Genomic DNA, 24,059 nt, shown 5'->3' with positions numbered 1-24,059 from the left:
CAATTTGTTAAAAATTTCTGCTTACTGCGCTGGACTAAAATGTTGCATCATTAATATGACAGAGTTTTACAATGTTAGGTGGACATAGCTGGTTAACTTATTGCTGATGCCATACTGTGTCACGAATTACAGGTTTCTAGTCATTTGAAGGTAAATATTGGAATACAAGATCTGTGCATTTAGTTTTACTGAAGCTGTTTCACTTTTTGATCAAATAATGTAAAACTAAAATCAGGATGAAAAGGCATATGCCATATCGCGCAGTCCATGAAAATACTTGTATACCTTTTGACAGGTTACAAAAATAGCATTTCACGATATCATGAAACAAGAATCTGGTGATATGCATTCGGTCATGCCCACATATTATGAACCCAAACATAACAGAGAGTAACATATAAGCAGCCAATGTTACTGTTAAAGAGAAGTACAAACTCAAGTCACCCAGATTACCCTAATGCTTGGGGAAATAATAAATATTTAGGGATGAATACCTCATCAAATCTCAAAATTAGGCACTACTTTCAATCAATCTTACCTCAAATAAACTATTTTAATGATCGTGCTTCAGACCAGAATTAAATGGATTCAAACTTGAGACTCTGCTGTAATTTTTAATTAAAAAATGAGAAAAATAGAATCAGTCCATCTGTTCTTCAGAAAAGAAAACCAGGAGGGAGTCCTGAATCAATATACCTACCAATCACAACATGGGAAGAACTTTTCCATGTCTGGTGACCGTAAGTACGATACATATCTGTAACACTACATTTACAATGACAAAAAGTTTAAATCTGCAGCTCATACAATATAAAGTACTCCATATAGTACATTTTACTCAGTATACTATGCATAAAATGGGCTTTTCACAATCAAATGTGTGTGTGCAACGCACCCAAAATACCACAGATACCTGTTTTCATGCTATATGGGAATGCATAGCAATTCATTGCTTCTGTAATTCGGTTACACAAAAACGATCTAATATTTTGAACTTTAGGATTCCACTTTCCCCAACGTTGTGCATACTTGGCGACTTGGCATAATCAACCTTCTTAATAAATATATACAATCATTACTCGTCGTTTTAACTACTACGAAGAAAACAATTCTATTAAACTAGAAAAGCAAGCTATTCACATTACAACTCAAGTAATCCATATGTACAAAGAAAATACTGGGCTTTTCTCATGATTTTCAGAGTATTTCTATTTTTAAATATTTTGTGCACTGTATGCTGTTTTAATTGTACTTTTATCATTTTCATGTTTAATTTCAGTTTTAAATGTTTTTCTTTTACAGTGAAGAAAATAAGTATTTGAACACGCTGCTATATTGCAAGTTCGCCCACTTAGAAATCATGGAGGGGTCTGAAATTTTCATCGTAGGTGCATGTCCACTGTGAGAGAGATAATCGAAAGAAAAATCCAGAAATCACAATATATGATTTTTTTTGCATGATTTATTTGTGTGATGCGGCTGCAAATAATTATTTGAACCCCTGTTTATCAGCTAGAATTCTGACCCTCAAAGACCTCTTAGTACACCTTTAAAAGTCCACCTCCACTCCATGTATTATCCTGAATCAGATGCACCTGTGTGAAGTCGTTAGCTGCATAAAGACACGTGTGCACCCCATACAATCAGTAAGACTCAAACTTGTAACATGGCCAAGACTACAGAGCTGTCCAAAGACACCAGAGACAAATTTGTGCAACTCCACACAGCTGGAAAGGGCTTCAGAGAAATTGCCAAGCAGCTTGGTGAAAAAAGGTCCACTGTTGGAGCAATCATTAGAAAATGGAAGAAGCTAAACATGACGGTCATTCTCACTCAGAGTGGAGCCCCATGCAAGATATCACCTCGTGAGGAATCAGCCCTGGACGACACGACAGGATTTGGTCAGTGACCTGAAAAGAGCTTGGTAATACACAAAGACGTCATGGTTTGAAATCGTGCATGGCACGGGAGGTTGCCCTGCTTAAACCAGCACATGTCAAGGCCTGTCTTAAGTTTGTCAATGACCATTTGGATGATACAGAGGAGTCATGGGATAAAGTTTTGTGGTCGGATGGGACCAAAATGGAACTTTTGGTCACAATTTTACTAACCGTGTTTGGAGGAAGATGAATGATGAGTTCATCCCAAGAACAACATCCCTACTGTGAAGCATCATGCTTTGGGGGTGTTTTTCTGCACATGGGACAGGACGACTGCATTGTATGCATTGTATGGCGTGGACAGGTGTCTTTCTCCAGCTAACGACCTCACACAGGTGCATCTGATTCAGGATAATACATGGAGTGGAGGTGGACTTTTAAAGGCGGACTAACAGGTCTTTGAGGGTCAGAATTGTAGCTGACAGATGTTCAAATACTTATTTGCAGCCGTATCACACAAATAAAACATTCAAAAATCATACATTGTGATTTCTAGATTTTTCTTAGATTATCTCTCTCATAGTGGACATGCACCTACGATGAAAATTTCAGAACCCTCCATGATTTTTAAGTGGGAGAACTTGCAAAATAGCAGGGTGTTCAAATACTCATTTTCGTCACTGTAAATGCTTTGTCATGTAAATTGTTAGCTCCTGTATGAAATGCGCGATATATATATACATTTGCTTTGCTTTGCTTTGCTATTGTGGAATTTGTTGCTGATGGAAGTACACAGCTCATTTTGTCAATGGTGACACATGAGGTGCAACTGTTTTTTTATTATAAAAGGTACAACTGTTTATTTATTTTTTTATTCTGTTGTTTATATTTCTCTAAGCAGACAATATAACCGTCTACGAAACCTGCTGAAAGATCCCCGACATGACTGTGTTCTGTTTGCTAATGAATTTCAAGAGTTTTCCTTCTGTCTGCGGGACAATGGGGAGAGTCACGAACAGTGGCAGACCAGGTGAGTTGCTACTGAAAGAATAGACACGCAATATAATGTTGAGGTTAGACCCAGTACGCATGTTTTTTGTTTTATACAGACCTAAATTCAATAAAAACAATGCGCAGAGATGTACAGTCTTGTATTTCTGGTTTAGCATGCTTCAATTTTTCTTTTATAATCCATGTTCTTACTATTCTTTTGGATTAGATTTTCAATTTTATGCCCCCTATAACTCTGGTAAAATATAATGTAATATTTTCTACTATTGGGTGGCAACCAGTCCAGGGTATCCCAGTTCTCACCCAAAGTTAGCTGGTACCGACTCCAGCTATTCCTAATGAGGGGGTAGAGAAAGTGATGATCTTCAATTTTGTAGGGAATTGTTGGTTACAATGTTTTTTTTCAATTTTTCTTAAAATTCCCCTGAGGTTTTCATTGATTTTAAAATTGCATTGTGGTTCATATCAAATACTGTTTAAATATAGGGTTATATATTATAGGGAATATAGGTGCACCAATCTGCCTGTCGATCTCCTGCTCCATTCTTCCCTCACTTGTGAACAAGACCCCAAGTAACTTGAACTCCTCCACTTGGGGCAGGATTCCTTCCCCAACCTGGAGAGGGTAGGCCACCCTTTTCCGACTGAAGACCATGATCTCAGATTTGGAGGTGCTGATTCTCATCCCAGCCGCTTCAGACTCTGCTGCAAACCGCTCCAGTGAGCGTTGGAGATCATGGTTTGATGAAACCAACAGAACCACATCACCTACAAAGAGCAGAGATGCGATGCTGAGGCCACCAAACCAGACACACACTACGCCTCGGCTGCGCGTAGAGATTCTGTCCAAAAAAAGTTATGAACAAAATTGGTGAAAAAGGGCAGCCTTGGCGGAGTCCAACTCTTACATGAAACTAATCTGGCTTATTGTGGCCAATGCGGACCAAACTCTGACACCAGTACCCCATACTACCAAAGAACCCCCCACAGGACTCCCCGAGGGACACGGTCGAATACCTTCTTCAAGTCCACTAAACACAAGTAGACTGGTAAACTCCCATGCACCCTCAAGGACCCTGCCGAGGGTGTCGTTGGTTCACTGTTCCACGGCCAGGACAAAAACCACATTGCTCCACCTGAATCTGAGTTTCGACTTCCCAACGGACCCTCCTCTCCAGCACCCCTGAATAGACCTTACCAGGGAGGCTGAGGAGTGTGATCCCCCTATAGTTGGACACACCCTCTGGTCCCCCTTCTTAAAATGGGGGACCACCCCCCATCCCCAGTCTGCCAATCCAGAGGCACTGTTGCCGACGTCCACGTGATGTTACAGTGAACTCAACCCCAGATATAGGGGGTTGGCGCCACGACAGGCACGGACCACCTGACGGCCATAGTTCCAGTCGGCCACCTCAGCAATGGAGGTGCGGAACATCGTCCACTCAGTCTCAATGTCTCCCAGCTCCCCTGGAACATGAGCAAAGTCGTTTCAGAGATGGGAGTTGAAATTACTTTTGACAGACTAATTTGCCAGCCGTTCGCAGCAGACCCTCACAATACGTTTGGGCTTGCCACGTAGGATCTCAGCTAAATGTGGGGAGAAGGCGGTGTACACCTTGAACAGGTCCCCATCCTATCACAGGGCGCATAAGAGGAAAAAAAAAAAAAAAAAAAAAAAATTCGCACTAACATTCACGTCTATAGGCAATTTAGAGTTTTCACTTAACCTACCATGCATGCTTTTGGAAAGTGGGAGGAAATCGGAGCACCCAGACAAAATCCACGCTGGCACGGGGACAACATGCAAATAGTCCACAAAGATAAAGCCGGATTTGAACCAGTGTTGTCGGAATTGTGATGCAGATGTGCTAACCATCTGTCACCGTGCTGCCCAGCCGTCATCATATTTTTATCACATTATTTTTTTAATTTATTTGAAACAGAATAAAAATGCTCTTCTTCAAAGTGTATGTTTGGCGGAGTTGTCCCATAACAATACATTCGCTATGTAATGTAGTTTTAGATTTAGATGGCTTTAAACAAAAGTCTATTTTATGCACGGGGGTGCGTCAGAAATCTGAACAAGAGAATCTGTAGCTGAAAGATGGAACAAACGAGAGCATATGACTCAAAGTGACAGCATTCTATCCCACTAACAGCACAAAATATGTCATGGCTTTACTTCATGTTTGTGTGTAGGTGTGTTTACTCTGCAGCAGTATGGTACTATAACCACCTAGCTGGTATGATGGATATAGTGATGATCACGGAAGACCCGGATGTCATTGCTCAGTACACCAACCTCCACTCTGGAGTGTATGTCATCTCTGTTCAGGTACAGGTTTCATATGTTCATATGTACAGAGCCAGGTCTCTTGCATCACAGCTGTTATCATACAAAACTCAGATTTGCAATGACAGTTCTGTTGTATTCAATTGATTCAATGACATCTGACATCAAGAGTGCACTCTATTTTTACATGATTACATAATTTTGTATTTTCAATGACATGCAATTGTAGAGAGAGAGCAGAAAATCTATATCTTTAACAAGTAGACTATTAAGCTTATGTATTGTATGTATACACATCTCATTGGCTGTGCATCCCCCATCTTAGATGCACAAAAATTACCAGGGACATATGAAGCATATTAAGTCTGTGTCCTTAAACGTGGTTTGAGACCTTATAGTCCTCTCCAAAAGTAGGTCACTACCTTTGTTTTATACTGATGACATTTTGTTTCAGATCAAAAGGTAAATATTAGACAAAAGTTCGGAGTTACAGCTTTTATTCAATTTTAAATGTGTTAACTGAGACCGCACCTTTTGTTTGAACCCACTCAAATGAGCAGAAGAATTAGAACATGTGACTTATGGGTGTTTCTAGTTGCTCAGCTGTTTCCTTTTAGATTGATTGCTTAAAGGAGAAGTCCGGTCGTTTGGATTAGCAATGTATCCGATACGTCATGTCATATGTGCTGTACCTTGAAAATTTGACGTTAATCCGCTATCATTTGATGGTGTTTTGAGAAGATTTTTATCGGCAATTACAAATTTTCATGGGCGCCGCCATTTTGGCGAGTCACATGACCTATTTGTGTACGTGACGTGTAAACAAAGAAATCATGGCCAATTTGTAGTGTAATCACATGCCGTACCACCACCATCGGTCACATGAAAATGCCCTACTGTATTGCAAAATTTTCCTGTAATTCAGATAGAAATAATCTGAGGAAGGCTCAGTGGCATAGTCTGCCCAGTAAGAAAAATAAACATTTAAGGACCCAAGTGTGGTCGGCCTGAGCCGTACGACATATGTACAGGTGTGTTTGTGCTTTTTTTTAAGACCAACACTCTTAGAGTACAATAAGTCTGAATTCTTTTAAATAACATTATGATGTTGCTCACCAATGATGACAAAAGTACTTCTTACCATTAATGCAACTCCTTGTGCTTTCGTACATCATGCATCTGTTCATCATGACCGTTATTCAATTTGATTTGCCATCATGATGGTACGATGGTGAACAGTTCTTGCCGACAAAGCAACGTCTTTTGTTCGTTTATCTGTCTTTATGTGAAATTGGCAAAATGTTGATTGGCAACGTCGAGCATGAATGCTTTGGCAGACTCCCCATCTGTGCATTTAAACACATAGCAGAACCCTCCCTCTCCACAAAGGCTGTCCATTCTTGGTGAAAACTTTGGTGGTGATCATATTTTTTCTTTGAGCAACCTTTATTAAAAGTTTCCATAATTATTGTTCCAACACAATCGGCGTTCCACCGTTCTGCGCCTGTGGTTAGTTAGCTAGTCACACTCTGCGTCATTCCCGTTCGAAAATTCATCTAAATATTCACCATTAATTATAGCCACAGGTTCAAATCTGGATGGACGTATTCCTCCGTCTTCCCGAACAAACGATGCTGCTATTTCTTCATCAGATGAGGATGAGTCCGAGAAATCAGCGCTGTCCGTGATTGTGTATTCCTTTTTTTGCGCACATAAGACATCACTTCCTGTTTTTTAAGTCATGTGACACGCCCAAAAAGCGGCGCCCATGAAAATTCGTAAAAATCTTTCAAAACACCATTAAATGATATCGGATTAAGTTCAAATTTTCAAGGTACAGTACATATGACATGACCTATCGAATTAAGGCTTTTCATTGTTCAGCGGAGTATTCCTCCAAGCAGTGATCAGAGGAGCGAATGGGTGTGCGGGGGATCGCACGATATGCATTTTTAATGGAAGTATAACAATGGTTGAGAGTGTTATTTGCCCTCGTTGGACATTTAAGGTGCTGCTTATATTTAGGGAGCTCATGGTTAAGTTTAGCTGTGTTAAAATCTCCTAAAACAGGCATGTCGATCTCACTTTGGCTCTGGGGCCAGATCTAGACTTTCTGTTCTCAGGTGGGCCGGATCAGTAAAAGAACATCAACTCCCAGTATTTAGCTTTGTTTTTCAGTACTGGTTTTATCATTCAGCCTACATTTGTAGCCTACCCTATGTATTATAATCACGGATGACAAGGGATCTTTTCTAAGCACAACACATTTATTCACAAACAATGGGGGGAAAAAATGTTCATGTTTGGTGGTGAATGTGTTAACAACTGGTTTATTTTAACAGTTGAGTGAATGCAGTTTTCCACCTAAACCAACTCACCAGACTAAACAAGCTCAAGAGGGAGCTATGAAAAAAATATTTTCACCCTAATTGTCATACTGCTTTGAAATAAATTAAAAAAAAAAAAAAAACACATCGATGTATTTAGATAGACCTCGGTGCTCTCTGCAATTGAAAATGTGATAAATTTGATTTTTCTCTTTCAGTTGGCTGATCAAATCACTTAAGAGTTCTGTCACCTGATCTGCGACAGTGTTCCTCATTAGACTAATATTGGCAAAGGCAGGTTGCTTTTCAGGGCACACGACTTCTGCCGCCTTCAGCATGCATGTTTTTACAAATGTGCCATCAGAAAATGGCTTGGATGCCTGCCACCAGCTCATTAGCAATAATGGTTCTGTTTTCAAAAAGCTCAAATACAAAAATCAGTCCACTATTTCCCCAATATATATGCATATATCGCATCTCAGCTTTCCTTGCCAGGTGGTTCTGAGGAGAGTTTTGGTTCTGACAATGAACTTTCCAGATTCTGAAGTTCCGGTGACATTTTTGCCTTTTTTTCACAATGGTGTGGTTTCACTTATTGGAAATAATTCTACCCCAAGGCCTGTTACTATTCTAGGGACACTGGAGCTCAGCATTCTCTGATTTTGAAGGATGTTTTTCCTTTTTCTGCAGAGTCTTCAGCTAACTCAGATATTATTATTAAGGGTATAAGTGGCTGTTCTCTTGCTCCTTTGCATTTTGTGAATTTCACTTCAGATCTGGTTTCTGACACCATGGTCGTCAGTGTTCTTGACTCTCTTCCAGTTTTTGGTGTTGATTTGTTGATTGGCAACAATCTTTTGGGGGCACAAGTTGGCGCTGATCCTATTGTCACTGTTTCTCTGGAGTGTTCGCCCAATACGGAGCAATTACAGTATGACGTTCCGGGTATTTTTCCATCTGATGCAGTGACTTCTTCGATGTCAAAAGACATTTTTCTGAGACTTCTATGCCGAATGATTCCATTTGTGATTTATCAGATACATTCATGGTTATTTACAAACTCCTCAGGTCCTAACGATAAGTCTGAAAATATGTTAAAGAACAAACAAGTCAATTGTGTAGCAACAACATTCTCCCCAGTTACTGATTGTACAGATGATGATGCAAGAGTCAATGACAATCTTAATGATGATGTCAGCAATGTCATGTTTGATGATGAGAGTGAAAATGCTTCTCCAAAGTTGTGCAATTCTGATGCGTTAGCTCACCTTGATGAGGAAATGACACATTTGTCAACTGACCAGGAAGCTGAAATGTCACATTTGCTTTTTGAGTTTTCTCACCCGTTTCCAGATGTGTCTGGCCGCACATGCCTATTTAGTCATGATGAAGATGTGGGTGATGCTGAGCCTGTGAAACAACATCCCTATCAAATGAATCCTGCGAAGAGTGAGATTCTATGGAAGGAGAATGGTGGTGGTTGGCGCTGCTGCGCTAACATGAACACTGTCAATGCAAGTCACAAACTGACTCCTACCCTCTGCTGAGAATGGACGATTTCATTAATCACATTGGCTTATCATGTGACGCGGTTTCCTCTAATGCTCTTGGGTCCTTGTGACTCGAACTCTTTGTGTCCTTTGTGACGCGGAAGTCTGAAATGTTTTATGGATTGCCTGTATAAGGACGAGAAAGACGGACAATGATGCTTCTTCTAACAACTTCACCGCTGCTCTGGGAAACTACGCTGCATGGAACACTAACTACACGGACGCCTGCTTCATTTGGTTTTTGGACCAGCTGAAACTTTCACTAACTTGGAATACCCGCTGGGACGAACATTTGCTTGTTTGGGAACACTCGTTCAACATTGGTGACTATTCGCCGTTGTTCCCCAACTACTCCGTTCTTGAACGCCTATTTTCTGTTAGCTATTTCCTCATGTTTGTGTTATGTTGATGTGTGTATGATTAAATTGTCAGAAACTCAGAAACGCTTGTCGCATTTTGCTGGTTTGAACAAGGGACGTTAGTATAAATTCATACGTAACCAAAAAAAAAAAATATATATATATATGTGTGTGTATTCTTTATCCTGATTCGCTAATGGAAACCCCACATTGTGTTCTGCATCCCGATTGGCTCAGGAACTGAAGACCATTGTCAACCACTCTAAGAACTTGAGCCACCACTGCCCCAGAGGTGGCCAGCAGGCCACCTGCGATGCACCATGCAGGTGGACCGACACGCCACCGGGACCAGGACTGAGCTCAGTTGTGCTCGTCCGTGAGCGGGTTTTGGGGGCTGCCACGCTCACTCGACTTAAGCATCATTACCTCTACTGCACACCCTCACAACGCGTCACAGCTTGTGTTCTGTACAGTACAGAATGCATGCACCTTGCCTAATTTACATAATTGTTCAATACAAGCAGTGTAGCTTTTTAATCCTGAAGAGGACACAAGTGTTGAGAAATCAGAAGAGAAGGGACGAACACTTGATTGCGTGACAACCCTGGCCAATGAACTTAAGCAAGCTGCACAAAATTGCGACCCTTTGATTTTTAGTTCATTCTAGTTCTCTAACATAGTCTAAGGTGGCATGTATGTTGATAACAATATTCATGGCCAGAAGAAAAGCAGAGCGCCAACAACGACCCATAGCTACTGTGCCTTGTGAAAGTATTCGGCCCCCTAGAACTTTTCAACCTTTTGCAACATTTCAGGCTTCAAGCATATAGATATTTTTTTTTTTTTTTTTTTTATCAAGAATCAACAAGTCGGACACAATCGTGAAGGGAAATATATTGGATATTTTATACTTTTTTAACAAATAAAAACCTGAAAAATGGGCCGTGTAATGTTATTCCGCCCACTTGCATTAATACTTTGTAGCGCCACCTTTTGCTGCAATTACAGCTGCAAGTCGCTTGGGGTATGCCTCCATCAGTTTTGCACATCGAGAGACTGAAATTCTTGCCCATTCTTCCTTGCAAAACAGCTTGAGCTCAGTGAGGTTGGATGGAGAGCGTTTGTGAACAGCAGTCTTCAGCTTTGCCCACAGATTCTCAATTGGATTCAGGTCTGAACTTTGACTTGGCCATTCTAACACTTGGATATGTTTATTTGTGAACCATTCCATTGTAGATTTGCCTTTATATTATGGATCATTGTATGTTAGAAGATAAATCTCTGTCCCAGTCTCAGGTCTCTTGCAGGCTCCAACAGGTTTTTGTTACAGAATGGTCCTGTATTTGGCTCCATTCATCTTCCCATCAATGTTAACCATCTTCCCTGTCCCTGCTGAAGAAAAGCAGGCCCAAACCATTAGGCTGCCACCACGTTTGACAGTGGGATGGTGTGTTCAGGGTGATGAGCTGTGTTGCTTTTATGGCAAACATATCGTTTTGCATTGTGGCCAAAAGGTTTGATTTTGGTTTCATCTGACCAGAGCACCTTCCTCCAGATGTTTGGTGTGTCTCCCAGGTGGCTTGTGGCAAACTTTAAATGAGACTTTTATAGATATCTTTGACAAATGGCTTTCTTCTTGCCACTCTTCCATAAAGGCCATATTTGTGCAGTGTGATTGTTGTCCAATGGACAGACTCTCCCACCTCAGCTGTAAATCTCTGCAATTCATCCAGAGTGATCTTTGGCCTCTTGGCTGCATTTCTGATCAGATTTGCAGTGGTCTGATACTCCTTCCATTTCAATATGATTGCTTGCAGATTGCTCCTTGAGATGTTTAAAGCTTGGGTAAACCTTTTCTATCCAAATCCAGCTTTAAACATCTGTACAACGGTATATCAGACCTATCTGGTGTGTTCCTTGGTCTTCATGTTGCTCTCTGCACTTTAAACAGAACCCTGAGACAGTCACAGGGCAGGTGCATTTATATGGAGACTTGATTATGATACACAGGTGGATTCTATTTATCATCATCAGTCAACGTTGGATCGTTCAGAGATTCTCACTGAACTTCCGGAGGGAGTTTGTTGCACTAAAAGTAAAGGGGAGGAATAATATTGCACGCCCCACTTTTCCGTTTATTTGCTAAAAACATATAAAATGTCTATTAAATTTCGTTCCACTTCATGATTGTGTCCCACTTGTTGATTTTTGTTTGAAGCCTGAAATGTGGTGAAAGGTTGAAAAGTTCAAGTGGGCCGAATACTTTCACATGGCACTGTGTGTGTGTGTGTGTGTGTGTTGTGTGTGTGTGTGTGTGGTGTGTGTGTGTGTGTGTGTGTGTGGTGTGTGTGTGTGTGTGTGCGCGTGCGCGCGCGTGCGCGCGCAAGTCTGGACGCTACATTCAGGTACAACCTCTTTGGTTGAGCCTTTCAGATGCAGCTTCAACCAATGACAGTTTGATGATACATAGCTTTTTTAAAGTGGGGGTGACATCCCTGTAAACATTCTAAAATAGATATTGTAATGAAAAATACATATAACAGGATTCACTTCAATGTCTATATCGAAAAAAAAAAAATGAGGGGAGAGCGCGTCATCCAAGCACAAAGTTGCGCAATTGAGTGTCCCTCGATATCCAAATGGTCGCCATATTAGTCGCGTCATCTGCCCTTGACATCATCGTCACTTGCGCCGTTGAAAAAGCACAGTGCCTGCTACTATGGAAGCGGAACGACAGAGATATTCGGATTTTTCCAATGCCCCTTCTGACACGGAAGCTCTTTTTGAAAAGGACAACACCGCACAACCGAGTGAAGTTACCGGGGCAATATTACACTATTGTTTCGAGCCCTCAGGGCAATATTACACTATTGTTTCGAGCCATATTCAAATGACATGCCATCACGACCAAACCGCATCCCGTCCAATCCACTTCCGCGGCGGTGATGAGCCATCGCGGCTCATCGCAGCCGGCCGATGTGGCTTATGACTGAGCCGAACGGTGCTGCTTTGTGTTCACAATCGAGCCGGCGCGCTTCATGCTCGCACGCGACTGAGTAACGCATTCTCGGCTGGGTTCTTCAGAGCCGCCTCCGTCGCAAAGCCCGACGCGCAGCCTTCGCGGAAGATGTGACCACCGAACGCGGCGCGCCTCAGCCTGTGTGGCTGAGTTTCGGCCCGCCGTGCAATATAAGGAGTGGGTGGAGCCGAGTTATGTTGTAGGCAGAGTCAGACATTGTTGGCTGGGCGACGTGCACATCGACACATTTCATACGTGGATCTTTTCTTATGTTATGAGAGAGACCGATTACGTGGTTCGCCCCAAACTATTATTTTTTTTTTTAGTAGCTGTATGGGCACATCAACACATTTCATACACGGATCTTCCGCCCGTGAAAGTAGTGAAGAGAGTGGCTGTACGTTTTTCGACAGACAGACAGAGTTCACGTTCGACCACGAATTTATGTACGGTGTCGAGGTAGTTTTTCCACACGCTCACAGGCGGGATTGATGTTGCTGTCGGACGCGTAGATCGAGATTTTGTCTGCATACGACGTGAGAGCGAGCAAGAGGTGACACAGCGTGGAGTTTCCGCAGCACAAATTGGTCATTTGCAGTAGCCGTTTTTACTTTACTTTCCAACATGGAATGAAGCAACAACAATGGTGACAGTGGAAGGATGTCTGCTTGAACAAATGGATCTAAATGACCAGGGTTTTTTTTCTGAATTTAAAGGAGAAATCTAGTAGTTTGCATTAACAATTTATCGCGCTGCCATTTTTGCGAGTCACATGACTTACGTATGTGACATGTTACGTGCCGTTCCAAAGGCTCGATTACATGGGACACCATTATGCCCAGCGCTGATTTCACGGATTTATCCTCATCTGATGAAGAAATAGCAGTATCGGTTGATCGGGAAGACTGAGGAATACTTCCATACATAGCCATGAGCAGCTTGGCTACTCTGTTGATCGGTAAGGTGGAGGGATGCTTCCATACAGATTTTGAAACTGTGGCCGTGAATGATGCCGCCGAGCGGCGGAGCCGTGAGCTGAGCTCCGCCCTGCCGAGCGGCGGAGCCGTGAGCCGAGTTTCGCCGCGAGCGAGCTCCACCGCTCGGCTGTAAACAATGTTGAATAGTCGGATGGTTCTTTGGGCGGATTGACGCAAAGTCTGACGAGATCGCTCTGCTGAAGGGCGGAGCCGTGAGCTCGCTCCCCGGCCGATTACGATTCTTATTTTGAAATTCACAGCCCTACTTTTATTTATTATTTGTCTTACTCAGGCAGACTTTGTAAGATGGGCAAAGTTCTTTTAAGAAAGTACAAATGGCCAGGCAAAACAATTTTATTTTAGTGAGATTCAAATGAAACTGTCAAATATTTCAGTAAAACTTTATCATTAAACAAATCATAGCAAAGAAATTCATGATGGTTGTTCAGTCATTAGAACGTGTTTTAAAAAAAACAATATTTTCAAAACTTTTGTCAACGTATCTAAACTTTTGAGCACAACTGTGCATATAGAAATCGTCCGAGTGACGTCCCTGTTTGTTTACGACGCCATATTTCCGCTCAAACAAAGCTCCCCAGCAGTGCAGGAGTTGCTGACCCGGAGCAGATTTTTCACAATGCCCTAGACCTGTTGTGCTGTTGGTTGTCACGATAGACAAGACAGTTCTTCAAAGATATCACTCTATAGAATACCAGCTGAAAAGAGCAGAAAAGATTGATGGATTTCGGCAATTAAACGGGTTGGATTGTGTCCAACAAAATACACACGCCTGTGTAGCGATCATTTCACTTCAGGTAGGAATTATTCTTCTCAAGCTAAAATTATTAAGAAGTATTTAAAATGGCAAGTTGACTCATTTGAGAACAATATGTATTTAAAAAAAAATAATACTAAACTCTGTCACAGAGAGGTTTTCCCTGTCCTAATTTTTTTTTTCCACAAATGGGATGTGGATGATTATAATATTTCAAAAACGGCAACATCAATCTATGAATACTCCATCTTGGTTCGTTGCAGACGTAATCAAGTCTGAGCTTCAAACACTTAAGTTATATTTGTTGTTGTTGGTTTTAAAAAATCGTGGGGCCTTCTATATCGGCAATAAGTTTATTTTTTTAATTAATTAGTTAATTTTTTTTCAAAATATTGGCTAGATCTAATGCCCTGGCTTATGCATGTTATGGATAACAAGATCTAGTATTGCAAGTTGCAACTTACCTTTGCCATCACAAGATGACTTATTTCATTAAATTCTACAGGACACATCTCTGACCCATCCAGCAACGAAGTATTTGTACGCGTCCAGAGTTTTATACGCTTTCAAACTCTTCTGTGTAAATCTGGACGACTTATTTAACAGATACATGTGTATATATATATTTTTTTTATTTTTATTATTATTATTTTTTTGCGTCGGCTTTCTGTTTACTGTGTCAATGTTTTCTAGGAATATTTACAAAACTTCTGGTCAGCGCTCGAGGGCGCTCGTGAATTGTACAGTTCCATTTGCCAGGCCCGACAGGAAAAAGAGAGTGAAGTCACAGAGAGAGAGTTTGCTGACCACCTACCAGCTGAAGTCCTGGAGGCTGGTATCAAGTCTGGACGCTACATTCAGGTAACAGTATTCACTTCAATGTCTATACGGGAAAAAAAAAATGAGCGGAGAGCGCGTCATCCAAGCACAAAGTTGCGCAATTGAGTGTCCCTCGACATCCAAATGTTCGCCATATTAGTCGTGTCATCTGCCCTTGGCATCATTGTCACTTCCGCCGTTGAAAACGCGCAGTGCCTACTACTATGGAAGCCGAACAACAGAGATATTTGGATTTTTCCAATGCCCCTTCTGACACGGAAGCTCTTTTTGAAAAGGACAACACCGCACAACCGAGTGAAGTTACCGGGGCAATATTACACTGTTGTTTCGAGCCCTCAGGGCAATATTAAACTATTGTTTCGAGCCATATTCAAATGACATGCCATCACGGCCAAACCGCATCCCGTCCGATCCACTTCCGCGGCGGTGATGAGCCATCGCGGCTCATCGCAGCCGGCCGGTGTGGCTTATGACTGAGCCGAGTGGTGCTGCTTTGTGTTCACAGTCGAGCCGGCGCGCTTCATGCTCGCACGCGACTGAGTAACGCATTCTCGGCTGGGTTCTTCAGAGCCGCTTCCGTCGCAAAGCCCGACGCGCAGCCTTCGCGGAAGATGTGACCGCCGAACGCGGCGAACCTCAGCCTGTGTGGCTGAGTTTCGGCCCGCCGTGCTATATAAGGAGGGGGTGGAGCCGAGTTATGTTGTAGGCTGAGTCAGACATTGTTGGCTGGGCGACGTGCACATCGACACATTTCATACGTGGATCTTTTGCTACGTTATGAGAGAGACCGATTATGCGGTCCGCCCCAAACTATTTTTTTTTTTTTTTTAGTCGCCGTATACACACCTACCTGTTATTTAGAACCCACGAAGCTCTCGTCCTCTGCACCCATGCAATCCATTTCTCACAACGAACAGGGTCTCTTTCAAATTTATGAAGGGTAATTCCATTCTCCCGAGTGTTCAAGCAATGTCCAGCAATGTAATGAGCCGGCATTTTGGCTAACACGAAGGAACAACAAGGTAAAACTAATGGAAACAAACGAGTCCACGGGGGGGGGGGGGGGGGGGGGCGCCACTGTCCTTTACGTCACTTCCTGCTTCTTCTCGACAAGAAATTCCTGAGAGGATTTTCATGGCAGGGGTTACAAAAAGCTGTATACGTCAAAATCATGTTTTGTGGTGAAAAAACACATGAGACCATATTGGCTGTGGGTTTTTCATTAATATTATACCAAAAATCATCCGTTTGATGACACTTGAGCTTTAAAGTGACATTAATGTGAAAAACTAATTCAGTTTGTTTTTCCCGTAACATAAATCATATACAGATTAACCACAATGTCTTTTACTACTTCCATAAAATTATACTTCACAATTAGTGTGCAGATCTGTGGATGTGCCATAAACATGCCCAACACTGTTATCTCCACGATTTAGAATATTCAAGTACAGTGCTTTGTTGAAAAGTAATCTGACCCCCTTAATTTTTTTACTTCTATATTGCGGCCAATTGCTAAAATCCTGTTCAATTTTCCTCCATTAATGTACACACAGCACCCCATATTGACAGAAAAAACGAAATTACTAAAATGTTTGCAAATTGACTAAAAATGGGCTTTACACAATCAGGATTTTTGGGGCCATAGTGGGGACATAGTCATTTTATCAATGATTGAAAGGGATTTGTTAGAAATAGAAGTTTTCATAAAAGTAAAAAGTATGACGTAATATATGGACAGTCTGCCTATATTTTAATCAGTATCACATTAATCAGTATCAAAACACATGAAGAGATGCTGCCCCAGATTAAGCAGAGAGCTAATTTCCATTTGTCTCGTCCTTAATGTATTGCAGCCGACTATTTTGGAGCCACGTTGCATACGAATTGAGCATGTTGCAGGTTTGGTCAAATTTACGTGTGCCTTTATTTAAAGTAGCACCCAGGTCCTGCATATCACAACCATATGGAATCTTTTAAATTATTGTTCCTTAGAGCTACATTAATCACACATTTTCTTATTTTTGTTCAGGGAACTCTGAATGTTAACAAGCACAGAGCACAAACAGAAGCTTCTGTCAGAATAGAGGGTCTCTCCAATAAAAATACAGGTGCAGCAATGAAAATAGTTTTTATTTTATGATTCATTCTAAGTTAGACAGGCTCTTTTTAGTGAGCCATTCTTTCGACTGTTCTTGTATTTTTCTCTTTTATATAAACTATCCTGTCCTTTATCTCTAGTAGAGCTGACCAGCGAGGTGTTGGTATATGGAAATAAGAGTCGTAACAGGGCTGTGCATGGCGACATGGTCGTCGTAGAGCTGTTGCCAAAGAGTGAATGGAGGGGGAAGGTTAGTGCCCTGACAAAAGGACAATTGGAGGAGAAAAATGCTCAGGACATTCAAAGTAAACCTATGCCTACAGGTGAGTCGTATTTGAAATTAGTCAAGAAGTCAAAAACTTTCAAAATTTTTGTTGTGTTTTCACTCATGTCTGAATAATAAAACTTGCAGGGAATGTTGTCGGGATCCTACAGAGGAATTGGAGAGACTATGTGGTAACATTCCCCACCCAGGAGAGCACACAATCCCAGAGCAGGAACTCTCAGCGCATCCTAACTGTACCTTGGGACTATCGCATCCCGAAGATCCGCATTAACACACAGCAGGCTGAAGCTTTGCAGGTTTGGTTTGCCTTTTTACAGTGATAGAACCGACGAGAAAAACATTTAGTAAATTTGGTAAAGATTTTAGCTGTTAAGGCAGCCGGTGGTGACTCTGAGGGCGGCGTTCTGCCAAGTCTGGAGCTTCTTCCAGTGGGATGGCTTGAGCGAGGGAGACCACAGTGGAGCGCCGTATTTGAGGATGGACCTTTCGATGGCTTTGTACGTTACTGTTAGCGTCTCGGCACTCTGGCCCCAGTTTGAGCCGGAGATGGCTTTGAGTATGCTGCTTCGTTGGTTGACACGTTTGGCCGTGTACTCACTGTGAGGACCGAAGGTGAGCATGGTATCCAATACAACGCCCAGGATGTTTGAGCGGTTGACTGTTGGGATCGGCAGGATATTGATTGGTTGGTTTGTCCGAAATCCGCCCGTGAAAGTAGTGAAGAGAGTGGCTGTACGTTTTTCGACAGACAGACAGAGTTCACGTTCGACCACGAATTTATGTATGGTGTCGAGGTAGTTTTTCACACGCTCACAGGCGGGATTGATGTTGCTGTCGGACGCGTAGATCGAGATTTTGTCGGCATACGACGTGAGAGCGAGTGAGAGGTGACACAGCGTGGAGTTTCCGCAGCACAAATTGGTCATTTGCGGTAGCCGTTTTTACTTTACTTTCCAACATGGAATGAAGCAACAACAATGGTGACAGTGGAAGGATGTCTGCTTGAACAAATGGATCTAAATGACCAGGGTTTTTTTTCTGAATTTAAAGGAGAAATCTAGTAGTTTGCATTAACAATTTATCGCGCTGCCATTTTTGCGAGTCACATGACTTACGTATGTGACATGTTACGTGCCGTTCCAAAGGCTCGATTACATGGGACACCATTATGCCCAGCGCTGATTTCACGGATTTATCCTCATCTGATGAAGAAATAGCAGTATCGGTTGATCGGGAAGACTGAGGAATACTTCCATACATAGCCATGAGCAGCTTGGCTACTCGGTTGATCGGTAAGGTGGAGGGATGCTTCCATACAGATTTTGAAACTGTGGCCGTGAATGATGCCGCCGAGCGGCGGAGCCGTGAGCTGAGCTCCGCCCTGCCGAGCGGCGGAGCCGTGAGCTGAGCTCCGCCCTGCCGAGCGGCGGAGCCGTGAGCTGAGCTCCGCCCTGCTGAGCGAGCTCCACCGCTCGGCTGTAAACAATGTTGAATAGTCGGATGGTTCTTCGGGCGGATTGACACAAAGTCTGACGAGATCGCTCTGCTGAAGGGCGGAGCCGTGAGCTCGCTCCCCGGCCGATTATGATTCTTATTTTGAAATTCACAGCCCTACTTTTATTTATTATTTGTCTTACTCAGCCAGACTTTGTAAGATGGGCAAAGTTCTTTTAAAAAAGTACAAATGGCCAGGCAAAACAATTTTATTTTAGTGACATTCAAATGAAACTGTCAAATATTTCAGTACAGCTTTATCATTAAACAAATCATAGCAAAGAAATTCATGATGGTTGTTCAGTCATTAGAACGTGTTTTAAAAAAAACAATATTTTCAAAACTTTTGTCAACGTATCTAAACTTTTGAGCACAACTGTGCATATAGAAATCGTCCGAGTGACGTCCCTGTTTGTTTACGACGCCATATTTCCTCTCAAACAAAGCTCCCCAGCAGTGCAGGAGTTGCTGACCCGGAGCAGATTTTTCACAATGCCCTAGACCTGTTGTGCTGTTGGTTGTCACGATAGACAAGACAGTTCTTCAAAGATATCACTCTATAGAATACTAGCTGAAAAGAGCAGAAAAGATTGATGGATTTCGGCAATTAAACGGGCTGGATTGTGTCCAACAAAATACACACGCCTGTGTAGCGATCATTTCACTTCAGGTAGTAATTATTCTTCTCAAGCTAAAATTATTAAGAAGTATTTAAAATGGCAAGTTGACTCATTTGAGAACAATATGTATTTTAAAAAAAAAATAATACTAAACTCTGTCACAGAGAGGTTTTGCCTGAAATCTGGACGACTTATTCACCAGATACATGTGTATTTCCAGTGGTCCATTAAAAATTTATCCTCTTCGCTAAGTGTCAATTTTTCCACGTACCTTCGTTTTTTATCGCCTTCTAAATGTTTAACAGTATCGGACAAAACTCTGGTTCTCGTGCTATTAGACATATTTTCGTTTCCTCTCAACGGAATTAACTTTCAACAACGCTTTTTTTGACCATCAGTATGGTGGCGTAAATGAAAATCACATGATTTTTATGACTTAGGCGCATTCCCTGCAGTCCTAAATACCTGTCATATTGGAATGAAAAGTGTAGGCTACACATTTTTCCACAACGTCTAGATGGCGGCATATATTTATAAAATAACTTTTTTTTTTTTCCATTTTCTCCTAACCTATGTGCAATCCACACTATTGACTTTTGGTGTGTGTGTGTGGGGGGGGGGGGTTCACCGAATATCACAATCTGCAATCTGCAAACATTATGGTCCAAAGAAATAATAGTCCTTTGTTTCTGCTGATGTACTTAATAAAGTCCCCCTTTTATTGTTTTTGTTTAATTTTAATCACAAGCCTCAGAGCCAATTTTGATCTAAGAAAACCCTATTCAATACAAAATGCAGTTTCTAAATAATGATTTTTATTTATTAGGTAAATAAATATCCAACACTATTTGGGTTTCTCTTAAAAAGTACAGCTACCTGTACACACTCCAAACCCCTTTTAAATAATGTATGAACTTAGATGACCCCAGTTCAGTTTTACTGGCTCCACTCCTGGTTTATTCTCCATTCTTGGTTCCCATAATCTGATTGTGTGGCTCATCAACTTTATTTCTCTATAGCTCCTACAGCTCTGCACATCACCCTTGCTTCCATACCGCCACAGGTATGTCAACAGTACCAACTGTTTATGCATTTTTCATCCTCTTGAGAGTTTTTCCTTTTTAGTGCCTTTCTACCTTCCTTTCTAATCTTTGCTACTACCTGGTCCACCACACCTGCCTCTCATGCTCATTTTTCTCTCATTTTCCTCATTCATCATTTCCTCAAAGTATTCTTTCCTTTTATACAGCACACGGCTGGCACCGGTCAACACCTTTCCATCTCTATCCTTAACCTCCCTTACCTGCTGTTCATTCTTACCCTCTCCATGCCTTTTTGCCTGGCCAACATGTAACCATCATTTTCTCCTTATTTATTGTCCATCCTAGTGTAAATGTTACCATATGTCTCTTGTTTGGACTTTGCAACCACTACCTTCATCGGATTGCCATGTTTTTTGTCTCGTCTCCTCAGTCTTCTGTGTCCAACTTCTTAGCTAACTTCTTTCCTTGTGTGATTTCCTCTACTTTGAGGTTCTCTCTTTTCCTACAACTAAGTACTCTCCTCTTTCTCTGATCGCCTTGGCTATTGTCATCTAGTTTTCTGGAAGCTCCTCCTGTCTACCGAGAGCCTGTCTGACCTCCGCTTTAAAAACAAAAGCCGCACAACACTCTTAACTCACTTTTCACCACATGATTCTCTGCTCTTCCTTTAATTTCTTAATTTTCCTCCCCTTCTTTTACACCACCATTCTCTGCTGTCTAGCCACACTCTTCCCAAGCACTACTTTACAGGCAGGAACCTCCTTCAGATTACATGGTCAGCACAAGATGTAATCCATCTGCGTGCTACTACCTCTCATTTTCCTCATTCATCATTTTCTCAAAGTATTCTTTCCATTTATCCAGCACACGACTGGCACCAGTCAACACCTTTCCATCTTTATCCTTAACCTGGTCTCCTGGATGCACAATATATCCACCTTTCTCCTAATCTTCATGTCATCCAACTCCCAATCATTTCCTGTCATAGTCCCAACATTCAAAGTCCCCACATTCAGCTTTAGGTTCAATCGTTTTCTCTTCTCTTTCTGCCTAAGAACCCGCTTTCCACCACTCCTTCGTCTCCAACCTCACATTAGTTGAATTCCCACTGGCCCCCTGCGGGTTCATGGCAACTGTGCCGGATGTTGTTAGCCTGGATTCTAGTTCTGAATTCTTTGGATGAGTCCTCATATTTATTTGGCAGTTTAAGTTTAGTTTTTGGTCAGATGCTTTGAACTGGCCCATAGTTTGCACTGGTTTTTCCCCCACCCCACCCCATCCCAAAAGAGCTACATTGTTTTACTGCAACGTTCTTATATTATTTTTTGGGATAACATGTAGTTCCATTCATGGAAAACACCACACTTGTCCCTAAGAAGCCTTGGCGCGTACAGGGGGAACGGAAGATTTTCACCCTTGACTCTGATGTGAAATCAGATTAAAATGGTTTCCATTCGCTAAATGTGTATTGTTTTTTTATTTCTATATTTAAATATTATTTTACTTATTTACTTTTTTCTGGTTGTAAATATTGAATATTGGTTAGTATTTTATAAAAGCAGATCGGGACGCATTATTGGCAGATACTGTATGCAATCACGACATATATATATATAAATATATATATGAATGTGCATTGTATTCTGTATCCTGATTTGCTAAGGGAAACCCCGCATTATGTTCTGCATTCTGATTGACAAAGGAACTGAAGACTATTGTCAACCGCCCTAAGTACTTGAGCCACCACTGCCACAGGGGTGGCCAGCGGGCCACCTGCGACGCACCATGCAGGTGGACCGACACGCCACCGGGGCCAACACTGAGCTCAGTTGCACTCATCCGGGTTTTGGAGGCTGCCACGATCACCCAACTTAAGCATCAATACCTATACTCCACACCCTCTCAACACGTCACGGCTTGTGTTCTGTACAGTATAGAATGTGTGCAGCTTGCCTAATTTACGTAATTGTTCCATACAAGCAGTGTAGCTCTTTAATCCTGAAGAGAATGAAGAGGACACAAGTGTTGAGAAATAGGAAGAGAATGGACTAACTCTTGATCGATTGACAACCTTGACCAATGAACTTAAAGCAAACTGCACAAAATTTGGACCCTTTTGATTTTTAGTTCATTCTAGTTCACAAACTGTCAAAGGTGGCATGTATCTTGATAAGAATATTCGTGCCCAGAATAAAAGCAGACCACCAACAACAACTGTTAGCTACAGTGTCTTGTGAAAGTATTCGGCACCTTGAACTTTTCAACATTTTGGAATATTTCAGGCTTCAAACATAAATATATATTTTTGCCAAGAATCAACAACAAGTGGGACACAATCGTGAAGTGAAATGAAATTTATTGGATATTATACTTTTTTCACAAATAAAAACCTGAAAAATGGGGCGTGCAATATTATTCAGCCCACTTGCATTCATACTTTGTAATGCCACCTTTTGCTGCAATTACAGCTGCAAGTCACTTGGGGTATGTCTCTATCAGTTTTGCACACAGAGAGACTGAAATTCTTGGCCATTCTTCCTTGCAAAACAGCTTGAGCTCAGTGAGGTTGGATGGAGAGCGTTTGTGAACAGCAGTCTTCAGCTCTGCGCACAGATTCTCGATTGGATTCAGGTCTGGACTTTGACTTGGCCATTCTAACACTTGGATATGTTTATTTGTGAACCATTCCATTGTAGAGTTGCCTTTATGTTATGGATCATTGTATGTTAGAAGATAAATCTCCGTCCCAATGTCAGGTCTTGTGACGACTCCAACAAATTTTCTTCCAGGATGGTCCTGTATTTGGCTCCATTCATCTTCCCATCAATTTTAACCATCTTCCCTGTCCTTGCTGAAGAAAAGCAGGCCCAAACCATTAGGCTGCCACCACGTTTGACAGTGGGATGGTGTGTTCAGGGTGATGAGCTGTGTTGCTTTTATGCCAAACATATCGTTTTGCATTGTGGCCAAAAGGTTTGATTTTGGTTTCATCTGACCAGAGCACCTTCCTCCACATGTTTGGTGTGTCTCCCAGGTGGCCTGTGGCGCAAACTTTAAATGACACTTTTATAGATATCTTTGACAAATTGCTTTCTTCTTGCCACTCTTCCATAAAGGCCATATTTGTGCAGTGTGATTGTTGTCCAATGGACAGACTCTCCCACCTCAGCTGTAGGTCTCTGCAGTTCATCCAGAGTGATCTTTGGCCTCTTGGCTACTTCTTTGATCAGTCTTCTCCTTGTTCGAGGTGAAAGTTTAGAGGGACGGCCGGGTCTTGGTAGATTTGCAGTGGTCTAATACTCCCATTTCAATATGATTGCTTAAACAGTGCTCCTTGAGATGTTTAAAGCTTTGGTTGGCTTTTCTATCCAAATCTGGCTATAAACATCTCCACAAAAGTATCTCGGACCTATCTTGTGTGTTTCTTGGTCTTCATGATGCTCTCTGCAATTTAAACAGAACCCTGAGACTATCACAGGGCAGG

General features: G+C 41.8%; 1 protein-coding gene across 14 annotated transcripts in view; it reads left to right on the top strand.

Moving 5' to 3' along the window:
* dis3l (DIS3 like exosome 3'-5' exoribonuclease) overlaps positions 1–24,059 on the top strand; it is a 63,893-nt gene that overhangs the window by 19,688 nt on the left and 20,146 nt on the right. For 9 of the 14 annotated variants that reach the window (XM_061815678.1, XM_061815680.1, XM_061815683.1 and 6 more), the window contains 6 exons: positions 2,782–2,910; positions 5,091–5,226; positions 14,885–15,052; positions 17,064–17,142; positions 17,273–17,455; positions 17,545–17,714. In XM_061815678.1, coding sequence (XP_061671662.1) covers positions 2,782–2,910; positions 5,091–5,226; positions 14,885–15,052; positions 17,064–17,142; positions 17,273–17,455; positions 17,545–17,714 — 865 coding nt within the window. Of the gene's footprint in view, positions 1–2,778; positions 2,911–5,090; positions 5,227–13,206; positions 13,398–14,884; positions 15,053–17,063; positions 17,143–17,272; positions 17,456–17,544; positions 17,715–24,059 lie in introns of those variants that run through there. The other 5 variants (XM_061815682.1, XM_061815687.1, XM_061815690.1 and 2 more) reach the window with 3 other exon arrangements.

This window comes from Syngnathoides biaculeatus, chromosome 3, assembly GCF_019802595.1.
Source record: "Syngnathoides biaculeatus isolate LvHL_M chromosome 3, ASM1980259v1, whole genome shotgun sequence".
Lineage (NCBI taxonomy): Eukaryota > Metazoa > Chordata > Actinopteri > Syngnathiformes > Syngnathidae > Syngnathoides > Syngnathoides biaculeatus.
Note: the sequence above shows the minus strand (reverse complement) of the source record. Positions and strands in the feature narration are given on the sequence as shown.